The following is a 12,376-nucleotide window of genomic DNA, read 5'->3' as shown; positions in this document are numbered from 1 at the left end:
TGTCTGACACACATTATGTACGCCTGACTGTCTGTCTGTCTGCCACACATTATGTACGCCCGACTTGCTTCTTAAACTTGGTGATGAAAGCAACGGTTCCTGCAGGTTGTAAAACCCTGATGATCCAAGCTGGTTGTGACAGTGTGCATATGATGCTCAAAAACTGATTTAATTTTCAACTGTTAATCCGGAAGTCACACTACCGCCTTCTGTTCATTTTTATATTTGTCTTAACAAAGGTTGACAACCAACCCAAACACATTTAATGACTTGAATGTAAATAAATGAATACTTTTTTAATGGAGATGGAATGTGCGTGGTCTTTCTGTGCAGTAAATTACTTTTTCTTGTTTACATTCACGGTTTACTTGACTTCATCTAAGCCACTTACTAAATAGTCAAAATGTCCTTTGTTTCTGTGGATATCATATTTTTTTGTATTAGTGTTTGCATCTTAAATTCCCAATGATTGTGTCTCAAGCAGAATAGTTTTTCTTTCACAGTTTGTCTTCAATCAAAAACAAATGTTACCTGTTTTACAGCTCCTCTCCAAGCACTGCCAGTTGTTTAATCTACTTGCTAACATAACCATGAAATCGACAAAAAGAAGTGGACCTTCGATATTCCCATTAAATCCTACAGCTCACCATTCTATATAAGTACCTTATAGAGTTATGTTTCTCTGTTGTACTGTATAAGCATTAATGTTCAAGTCAAATTATATAGTGAGCCTTTTCTGAGTATATTTTATATATATTTTTTTCTTCTGTTTGGATCCTTAAGTGCCTTGCTTTGTGTTTGCTAACTATATTAAACAGTGTTGCTTTTTCATGCACTGATATAAGTGGATGATGTACTTTTTATATTCCTCACAAAGGTGTGATTCTTCACAGGTAATGTGTTTAAGGCTGTGGCTATACATACATTAAAATGTAAGACATTTAAGTAAAAATTTGTGATTAATAATACATAATAATCATATTCATATTTTACTTTTGTATTCACATTTTACATTATTTATTCCATACAGTAGCCAATTGGTTTACATTATAAAAAGATAATGCAAGATCCTCATGAAACAAACATGTGTTATATAATATTAAAGACATCAAAGTATATTTCAGGCTCAACTAGCGTGTGTTGTTTTTATTGTAGGTTTTACATCTTGAAAGATGGTCCCTTTTCTACATCATTGTGGATCCCTCTTAATTGCCTTGATATGTTACTTAATGGGAGCAACATCTTCACTCAATCTTGAGGACCCAAATGTATGCAGCCATTGGGAAAGGTAAGTCATATTTGGCACTTATAATTATACAGATTTTTAGTTTAGAATAAGTATGCAGTTTAGTTTTATGCTTGGGCTTTTTTAAAGTAGGTTCAAGTTGAATACTGTCTCTGTGCTTTAATGTGTAAGACATTTGTGTATTGTATAATGATGCGTTTTGTGCCCTTTATCATAATCAGCCATCCTTATACAAATTGTAATCATTACATAGTTTGCAGTATGACTTATATTAAGGTATTCCATAGAGCATGTGATACCCCATCCCTTCAGTTGCCCCAAAGGCTTAGCTATTACATCATTAAGTGGCCTTGTTGTTAAAAAGTCTTGAGTTTTGAGACCACACACATTTGGTATCAATACATTCTAGTAACTTATTCTGCTATTTTCTTCTAGTTATTCTGTTACTGTGCAAGAGTCCTACGCACATCCATTTGATCAGATTTACTATACCAGCTGTACTGACATCCTGAACTGGTTCAAATGCACAAGACACAGGTGAGAAATGGAAAAGTTTCACGTTTAAGGAAGCGCTCTTGCTTTTTGTATTCCTTGTCACAGAAAAGCGAAAGGATAAGTGTTGTGGTTTTCTAAAGATAGTATATTTAAAAAAAACTACAAAACCTCAAAATAGTGCATGCTATTTTTATAATAATGTTGCCTACAAAGAAAGGTTATCAAAAAAAGAACATCACTGCTTTTTTGTAAGCTGTGTAATATTCTAACTCATAAATTCTAATTGATGAGTTCACCGTTTTTCCCCTTATGTATTTGGGTCTTTACTGTACTTTACCATAATTCTTTCCAGTTCAGAGTTCTTGTTAATGCTTTACAATTTTATTACTATGCTGGATAATGTTTTTGACTGTTTGCATGGTAAAGCTTTATAAGGGACCCCAATTGCCAGAACAAATGTTGCGCAGGCAAAATGTTAGCAAATTGGGGTCTGATTTGAGGTTTATGATGATGAGGTTAAAAAACATGGGGTCAATTGCAGCATATGAGTGATTTAGTCCACGTCAAGTGGACTAAAATATGGACTAGAAAATCCTGCATATCTGTACTAATTTAATCCTGATTACAGTGTGCCATATAGATGATCCCAGTAATGGGTTTAACTGATCAGAACAAGGTTAATGGGGACTAACCTACAGCTGAACCTAGTTTTGCATCACCCTGTAGAATGAACATATTTTTCTTCATAAAGTCGAGTAAAACCTGCTGAATAATGTTATGTTAGTATATAAAATTACATATCACTTTGTAGTTTTCCATATACTTGACAAAAAACGGATAAATTGAAAAATGTGACATTTCGATCTAATAGGAAACACTGCACTACGTTATAGGTTTCCGGTAGACCTCTGCGATATCATTGTGTAGTTTCTTTGACTGCATGATGTTGAATAAAATATCTATATTATGTTCATATAGGTTATTTATCTCAATCCTAAAATTATAGATGTAAAAACACTTCTTTACTAATCCGATATGTGGAATTCAGTGTCAGATAAATATATAAAGGGATCCCTGTACAAAAACAAAGATGCATTTTTATTACATCAAACATATTTTAGTAAAAATAAATGTCTTTTTCGTGCGCATTTCAAACTGGCGGATCTGACTGTACTTGCATTTAAGTTGACACTGCTGCATAGGCACAGAAAATTTTAATTGTGTGATAATGGACCATTAGTTGTTTATAGTTAAAGCATATTAACTGAAATTGTATTGCATTAAACTGAAAGCGGTACATGATTAAAAAGTTTATTTAAAATGTAGGACCTATATATATTTTGCATGACTTTATTCTCACGGATCTGATTGCCCGAACGTGACGGACATATGAAATGCACTGAATAAAGTTTTCAGATGTACTTGTCATTTTAGAGGAAAAATGCAGGTGTCTCTGCAAACACATTTAAGCACTTAGGACAAGCAAGCAAACTAAGTTATTCTCATCCTTCACAGTATTGTTAATCCACTTGAACAGGATCATCACAAACGTGATTTGATACGCTGCAATCGGGATTAGAAGGTGTACTAACTTCAGTCCAAATCAAGTGAACTAAACCTGCTTAATCCACTAGTTAGACACACAGAGTGGACTAAATTTGATATGCTGGAATTGACCCATGAGCATTATCATTTAAGTAATAGCCTTATCAGGTCCATTAAACATCCTCAACCTCACCTTGGGAGGTCTCATTTTAATGACGATATTATCTTGGGTTTGGATTGCATGAACAGAAAATGGTGTTATTACATTATCTCGTACAGGACTGGGTAATGCCCTTTGCTTTAACGTATTTCTTTTTTCTGTTGATAGAGTCAGCTATAGAACAGCCTATAGGCGAGGAGAGAAAACAATGTACAGGCGGAAATCGCAGTGCTGCCCTGGATTTTATGAAAGCAGAGAGATGTGTATTCGTAAGTATCATTTACACTCTTAAAGAGGAAAGTAAAATGAAGATCATTATCCCTTAGCTATCCTGCTGCTAGCGTATTATCTATGATAGGAATGCCTTAATTCATCAGTCACTGAAAGTAGGCAATTCATTCCAAAATGTGTTGAAAATGGCGGCACTTTACCGTGTCATTTTGTCTTCAGGAGCTCTTTTAAAACAGCAAAATACCCCAAACTTGGAGCACCAGAGGCTGCTAGACAGTATGGGGGAAATTCTTAAAAGTCATATAATAGAATTGCACCTTGCCATTGCTTGTTGCCCCAAGGGCTAGAGAAATGCAAACAACAAGGAAATCAATATGAATACAGTGCTAGTGCCTCACTGTCAACACCAGTTAAACAAAAACGAAGGAATTGGGTGATACACGTGGAATAATCTAGTTAGACAGATAGAATTATAATGTGGCCAAATGTCAATCTTTGTTACCTGGCAAATGGTATTACCTGGCAAAATCAAATCACATTAAATACAATTACTAGATACCCAGTAAAGAAAAGTGTGCAAGAAGACAGAACAAAGATAGAACTGGTTTCAATCCTTAAAGCCTTCACCACATTGCCTTTGAATTTATAGAAGCACACTGAATGAAATATTATTATTATTTATTTATTTGGCAGACTTTGAATATATCGGTATAAACACATTGAATTAAATATGGGTTAAATTAGCCAAGTAGATCAAATGTATAAGAGCAATTCTAATTGGGTCTCTTGAGGACCAAGGGAAGGCAGAAAGATCGAATTATATACTGGTAGTGATGCTGTACATACATATGTCACACTTTTTGCATACAGTATATCTACAGTGTAGAGAATGGCTTACCTAACTTATATCAACTTATAGAGTTGTTTTATTTAAACCATGTCCCAGCTTTTGTTTTCTTCACGTGGGCTGTCTTTTACTGATCTGAAGGTTATAAAAACCGTACAAACTACACTTGAACAGCCAACCATTGATTCAAATAATATCTTAGCATTACTTGGTTCTACTCAGCCTGTATACCGATATAAACTATGCATGGAATTAGGAATCAATTATGTTTTGTATTGGTTTTTGGAATATGAAAAAGAAAGACTGATTGGAAAACCTGTTGCATACCTTGGAAGCCCATTCTTGGGGATATTAGTCCGAACTGTTCAACTACCTTAAAGTGGACTGGACAAGAGAATTATTGTGTTGTTTTTCCTTATTATTGTGTGACTTGAACAAATGCAGATGTTAATGCAACCGGTTTATTTATGATTTATTAGAAAAAAAGCCATCGAAGTGCCCAGCATTTTCCTTTCGGACAGGGAAACGTCACCACCGAACTATGTGTTGAATCAATGTGACCTGATTCAGACTGTAATTCTTTCCTGAGCCCCCTGCCTGTTATTAATCAAACCTCTGTCTGGATGAGCTAGAGATTGATTATACTACATTTCCTGATTTCAGCATTTAGTTCAAATATTCACATGGTAACTGAAAGCAGCTGTATTGTAGCTCAGGGTGAGCTGGATGCTCTTTCTTCTGTGTGCATTAATAAACTATCAATGGGCCTTCTTCACTCACACAACTTTAGAGTTAAAAGGTTTATTTTGAAACTCTAGACAAATTTAGTTTATTTTTATTTATTTTTTTACAAACAATTAATGCTACAAACATTGCACTGGAGCAAAAGCTTACTAAATCAATCCCTGAAACTTTAATAAAGCTGATGAGTCTGATGATGTCTGTGTTATGACAATACCAACACAGATTGTTATAATAGGTAACTGTACTAATGCGAAAACCAGGGACCAACCATAAACATGTTCATTTCATAGCTGGTCCTTTATTAACAAGCAGTGTGCAGTAGTATCATGCAGTTTAGTAAGCACATCTTACTATTTTTGGCAATGCTGAGATTATTTGATAAGTAGACTCTTTCTGCCATTCACTTTAAAAACTCAAGCATTATGAAGGCTCTTCAGCTAGTTAATTAAATGTAGGACCTTAAAGGAAAAAGCAAAGCACTTGGCACGTTAAAGCTTTTGCTAGAGGAAGCATTGAGGAAGCATGTAAGAAGCATTTGTGCACTTTTAGACAACCTTATTCCTGACTAGTATAAAAACATCCATCTGGTGTATCCTTGCACAATCATTCAATGCACCCTGTAGTTATAACTTAAATGGAAGTATTATTGTTGAATGTGTAACCTCTGATCTGAACTGGTTGACCTCACAAACTGAAAAGACATTCAGTTGTTTCCTCACAGAATTATTATTTTTTTGTTATCCCACAATGAAACGTTATAATAACACATGACATGTATTTCACTAGCCTAATGAATTGAGCAATAAATCATGACCAGTGATCGTGATGTATTACATTGTGAATGGAATCTTTACCCGGTAACTTTTTTCAATAAAATAGATGAAAGCACTCTTCTTGAACTGTTTTTTTTTTTCATCAAACCAGTTCACTTATAGAAAGGACCATATCAATTGTGAGCTTAAAAAACAATGTGGTGTTCTCTGTTATTTTTTCCTTATGCATGACTCAAGTGTTGTAATAGATTTGAATAACGGTATGTCTGTCCTTTGTGTTATATACATCAAAATACAAACAAATTAGTAGGATGTTACGAATACAAACTGTAATTAGAAGTGATTTAGATATAATTGAACTCAAAATAAAACTGACTAGATCCATTGTTTCTTTTAAACTAAGCAGTGAGGAATTTGGTTTGAGCCATTTTCCAAAACTTAATTCACCCGCTGTCCCTGGACTCCACTTGAAACACGTGTCGAATTTTGATAAGGGAATCTTGGTGGAACTTATTTCGAAGTTATAACAAAGTCATATTTAAACTATTTCAAAAGCTTATTCTGTAAATAAAACATACAAGAAATACCTCTGAAACTTTTGTACCTGCAGCACATATTTTAGTTTTTTTTAGTTTTTTAAAACTGATTTCAAACTTTGCACACACTTTGAAATCTGGCCATAAGAAAATAAAAAAAGGATAAATTACACTTAGGTGGTGTCAAATTGTCCAGTATTAGAGCAATAAGTAAAAATACCAAATTCATACAACTTCAAAGGTGTTAGCTTTGCTGTTGAGTGTTAATAACAACGTCAAGTAGTGTTCCTGAGACGTTATCGTGTGACAAGAGATGTGTTTGTGTGTGTGTGAAGAAATGTAATTTGACCTCACTTTCCCTTGTTCTCTCTCCCTCGCTCTCTCTTCCATGTTGCAGCTCACTGCACTGAAAAATGTGTCCATGGCCGCTGTAGTGCTCCCAACACCTGTCAGTGTGAGCCTGGCTGGGGTGGACCCAACTGCTCCAGTGGTAAGTCCTCACCTGCTCTTGTCAGTCTTGCCTACTTTTCCATCTGTGCAGCGGAGACAGACACTGAACATCATTGTAAACTGTGGATCTATGTGCATTCGTCCTTTTTTCATCCTCATCATTTTTTAATAATAATAAAAGAAAGATAAATAGCCAAACCACGCTGTTCCAAATTAGAATGGTTTTGCTAAACAATTGCAGAGCTTGATTTAAGGAAAGTGATTCTCTGAACCCAGCTGTTTAATTTAGGTCTAAACAACAGTTTTTATACAAACCCCTGTTTTCAAGTCTCACGTTGCAAAACCTAATAAAAGGGTCTTTGTTATGTCTGAAACTGTAAGGTCTCTAAGGATTAACTAAAAGCCTGTGTTGTTTTAGTAGGACTGAGTAGCAAATTTGACCTGGAAAGAATGGTTACACTCTGGTATTGTTCTCCTGGCTGGAATTTGGAAGGAACGAGGATTTTTGTTCACATGTATTTCAGACACTGGCTTTTGGAACTTGTCCAGTAACCTGACCGGCATAAATTAGGGAAGAGGACACTTTCATTTCATTTTGCAGCCAGTTGATCCTATTGTTCTGGCTGTTTCACTAAAGGAAATAAAGTAACTAAATTACACCCCCTCTTTGTTTTGTTAGAGTAAAATGGAAGGATTTTAGACTTTTCCAACTGATTTTATTCGAGTTTGCATGAAAAAAACAACATTTTACCTAAAGATTACTGCGTACAGCATTTCAGCACTTGCCAGTGCAAGATCCTTGATTACAATTACAGCAGTCTTCAAGACCTTAGAGACCAAAATAGAGAGTGTATTGTGATTCCATTCCCTTTGAGCAACAAGGTGGTCCTAGGTTCAGAGTGAGGGCATGAATCAGCAAGATTAATCCACTTGCTTGTATTTAAGACATTGTTGCCATTGTTCAAAGTTATTGTGCGCAGGTGCTTGCTCACGTTGTGCTCTGTTCATGTTTCACCCGCAATTAAAAGTAATCGTGTCCCTCATGCAGTATGCCAGAGAGATGAAATGGAGATATCCAAATACAGATATCACCTGCTGTGGAGTTTTTTTGAGCCCTTCCGCCAAAATTGAGAACTCTTTATATAATACCATTAAGTTAATACTTTGTGTGTATTGTGTTTCTTACTATTATGAGATATGTCATCTTGTGGCTGTTCAAACTAAGAGACAGCATAAACAAAGGTTTTATTTATTATAAACAACAACAAAAAATGTATTGTACTCATGAACTTCTATCAAACACACAAAAAGTGTTGTGGTTTAAAGCTATGCCAAAGGATGACAACTATGCATAAGATATCAACTGACATTTTGACTCAATTGGTTGATTTATCATAAGTGATTTATAATCTTATTGACATATGCTTAGTGTTCCGCATTTTTGGTTTTTATCTTTAAAAAAAAAATCCAGGAATTTTTCAGAGTTTATTTTACATATATACAACAGTTGTCTTGCAGTTTTTGGAAAGCGTAATATTAAGATAATACGACAAAAACAACTTGTTATTTGTTCTAGTTGTAATCACAAGATTATGATTGCCCTTTTTAGACAGGCCCTCGCTCCCCCAGTTCTCAACCAGATTGTGCAGCATTGTACATAACACAGGGTGTTTATTTCAGAGTTTTCAAATCTGCTGTCTCATAGAAAAAAAGCAGTATTCAAGATGTTCCAAAAAAACAGATCTGGGCCTAGTCTGCCTTTGGCCTGCTGTACCCCATCTGCCAACACTGGAGCCTGGTGTTTGGGTTCCTGGGCTGCTGGAGGAGCCACCCTTTCGAAGCTGTGGTAATTGAAGCCTGCTTCTTGGTGGTTAAAGATCCCATTCCACTTCAAGATGAGGAACTATACACTCAAAGAAAACAATCACACCATCACAACATACTACGCTTCTTTAGATATGGGAATTGAAGGATAGCTTATGTTGAATTAAAACAATGTTAGGCAGAGAAAATTGCCCTAATTGCCTTTATTGCCCTTGGTTCAACTACATCACATTTGTATATTACTTGAAAGAGGTTTTGGAACAGGAATTGCGTATCAAATATTAACACCCTCCCCCACACAGTCGCATATTGCATTTCAGCACATATTAAACATCTCCAGTGAATTCACCAAAGGCTATGTATCATTTAGCAAACCCAAGCATTTTAAAAGTATGGTGTAGAAAATGGAGAGCTTTATAATGACCCTGTGCTGTAAAAAAATAAATGTTGAAATAATTTCATTCATTTACTGCAACTTATGCAAAATCTTTTTACAAGTTTTACATGGTAAACATGCAGATTTCACATGAGTTTCGTATGGTTCTACCATTGTATTTACCATTTACGATGTGTTTTAATATGCTTAACCATACCTCTTTCTTATGCTAGTCTAAGTTGTACCTTGCTTTCACAAAAGTGTTTTTTTTTTTAGCTGTGCATCTCAATGACAGTCAGCTCAGTATTTTAAAGTATATCTACAGTAGAGGATATCCCCAATAAAGTCCACAGGCATACTTTATTCATATCACAAATGAGAATTTAGAAATAACCCAATTAAGAGGTTTGATTGTTGTAATGAAGATATATTGACCCAACACAATACACAGATCAATAAGAGCTATCCACTGACATGCTTAAGGACATCCCCTAAAGCTACTGAACTGAAACCTCTATCAGAACCTGTCACTATCACTCTGTCTGATTGTCTGTGAAGCTGTACACAATGGAAACAAGTGTAAATCATGTGCAACGCTGTGACAAAGATATCGAGAAGATATTTTTAGGTAATGTGCTGAAAACCTGGGATGGGACAGTTATGACGGTGTTTAAACCCCTCCCCCCGCTCCCAAGAAACAGAAAAAAACCCACAAACAAAACCTTGTATTTTTTGTTCAAAACATCCACAGCAATAAAAATAGCATGTTTTTCCATCATTTAGTTTCTTTAGAAACAGGATTTTAAGGATTAAAACAAAGGTTTTTTTTAGGATCAGCTGAACATGTACCTGGTGTATAAACCTTCAAGACCACAAAGATCACTTCTTCAGATGAGAAGTGGAAACTGAAGGTAAAGTAAGTTCCATATACAGCTGGTATTAGTTCAGCCTCAGAAAAAAAAAGACACTCAAAGGCAGGTGTTCTATATATCCACAATGTTTTGGTTCTAAAACCAGTGCAGTTATGAACAGGTGGTCTTTATAAAAGGGAAGCCTGTGTATTACTGTGCACCAAGAAAAAGAGGAAGCAGTTTTTGCACTGAAGCACTCCTTTTTTTTCTCAGTTTCAACCCACTTAACAGGGAAATAATGTCTAGGTACCTACATAAAACGTACACCATACGTTTCAATTATAGCTTGTCAGTTTGCAGGTTGCTATTCTGATTTCTCTACTCTTGGTGCAGTTGTTTAGTTTTTTCTGCCTGGCCCTGATTGGATAGCTGATTCCACAACCTACTCAGCATTGATTGGTGATTGGTTGGGCGCTGTCAGCGCGCCACTAAATGTGCTTGCACTGGGTTTTTAATTTCATCAGACGCGATTGACTTTAACCACTGCGTTTGCGATTGCACTCATTTCATCAGAGTAGAGCCCTAGGAGTTCTAGTTACAACCTATACAAAGTTTTTCTAAAATGTTGCCACCATAAAAGTCCCTTCTCGTCAAGAGTTTTTACAAATTCAAATCCTATTTTGTGGATTTCATTTCTAGTTTTTCCCATTCTATTAGTTTTGCATGCACTTTTTGGAAGAAACACCAACTAATCTCAATCAGTCTTTATTAACAAATATATGTACAGGCCTCTAAACCGAATTGACAAATGTTTTGGCTGTTAGCTTAATAACAATGATTTATTCTAGTTTTACCTCAGCCTTTGCTGTGGACTGGCACAGACAGCAATTTGCCAACACTGAACCTCCTCCACAAATTCCTTCACACGGGTTTAGATTGCACTGGTGAAAACAGACAGGGACAGGACTGTTTCTATCATTTTTTAAATAGTATTTTTGTACACAAAGCCCCTTTTGAGGTCAGCATACTGTGAATCCTTTCCATGTTGCCATGTCCATTAACAAAGAGTATCTTTTGAACCTTTTTAATAATGAATAAAAAATAGTTTTTTTTAATTGCAAAAGAGACCAAAAGTCTAGTACCCAGTCCATTTGAACAGCTGTGTTTTCTTTTAACTAAATGTAAAACCGTGTCCATATTGGGCAGTATTATGCTAGCTAATAGCCAATCTTATAAAGAGGCCTAGTGGAATAATGTAGAATGTGGAATGCAATATGACTCTGATTCCTTCAAAACACAGAAAACACAGATTCATAGTTGTTGTCAGTTCATGGGTCAGCAAATCTTAACAAAAAGGTAGCTTTTTGTTTTGAGTAAAAAAGGAAAAAAAGCCTTTTATTCTGTGCCCAGCCCGAAAAGAAAAGAAATGAAGAAAAACGCCGCAGGCTACAGACTTTTTCATGATTTAGAATGCAAACTGGGCTTTAAAAAGAGAACTAAATCCTCAAAAGGAAATCGAATTTCCACAGGCTGGGCTCTTCTTTAAGGGCTGAGTTTTGAAGCATTCCAAATTACCAGCTAAAATGTACAGTATGTATTGGTTCTGCTTGCACCATTAGGTGTCCTAAAGTACAAGATTATCAAGCTGTTTATTTAGTTCTTAATGACCTGTTGATTGAAATTGCTTAGAGTAGTAATGTTAGACACAGCTTGGATTTCAGTCGAAGAAAAGGCTATACATTCAGGTGCATATTTTTAAATTATTACCATTGCCAGCTGCTGCTAATATTTCTTGCTCCACTTGAAGCACTGGCATTTGATGATCTTTACAGTTTCTAAAATGAAATTAAAAAACAAATCATTTAAAACCCTCCAGTCCAAATGGATAAAATATTAAATATGTTTATTTGACTTTTATAGTTTATTAAGTATATTAAGGTTACATTTCAAGATGGCAACAACTCAAAAGTTTTTCCTATATTTATAATGCGATACACAGTGCTTGGCTAAGTAAATTTGATAGTTTCTGATGAAAAACAATAATATCCAATTTTTTTTTTAAATTACAGTAAGATCCTATACATCAAGAACTATCACGATTATCTAGTGGCTTAATATAACCTTGTAGTCACAGTAAAAGCATAGTAGATTTACTATACTGTATAGTAACAGCATGGAACTTTATAGGCATGCATGTTTACAAACGGAAGCATTGTAAAGCATTGTCAATTATAGTAGATGCTTTGTATATAGTAAGCATGGGAAAAGCATGGTCAACTTTATATAGGTTAAGGATAA

At 35.2% G+C, this 12,376-nt stretch overlaps 1 protein-coding gene across 1 annotated transcript in view; it reads left to right on the top strand.

Moving 5' to 3' along the window:
* LOC117409645 (multiple epidermal growth factor-like domains protein 10) overlaps nt 1–12,376 on the top strand; it is a 64,728-nt gene that overhangs the window by 13,082 nt on the left and 39,270 nt on the right. Inside the window, exons 2-5 of the mRNA XM_058992406.1 lie at nt 1,156–1,288; nt 1,682–1,783; nt 3,615–3,715; nt 6,975–7,067. Of these exons, the coding sequence (XP_058848389.1) occupies nt 1,173–1,288; nt 1,682–1,783; nt 3,615–3,715; nt 6,975–7,067 (412 nt within the window). The 5' untranslated portion in view covers nt 1,156–1,172. The remainder of the gene's footprint in view (nt 1–1,155; nt 1,289–1,681; nt 1,784–3,614; nt 3,716–6,974; nt 7,068–12,376) is intronic.

This window comes from Acipenser ruthenus, chromosome 2 (genome assembly GCF_902713425.1).
Source record: "Acipenser ruthenus chromosome 2, fAciRut3.2 maternal haplotype, whole genome shotgun sequence".
In the NCBI taxonomy this organism is placed as follows: Eukaryota; Metazoa; Chordata; class Actinopteri; order Acipenseriformes; family Acipenseridae; genus Acipenser; species Acipenser ruthenus.
The sequence above is the reverse complement of the archived record's forward strand: the minus strand, read 5'-3'. Positions and strand labels throughout refer to the sequence as shown.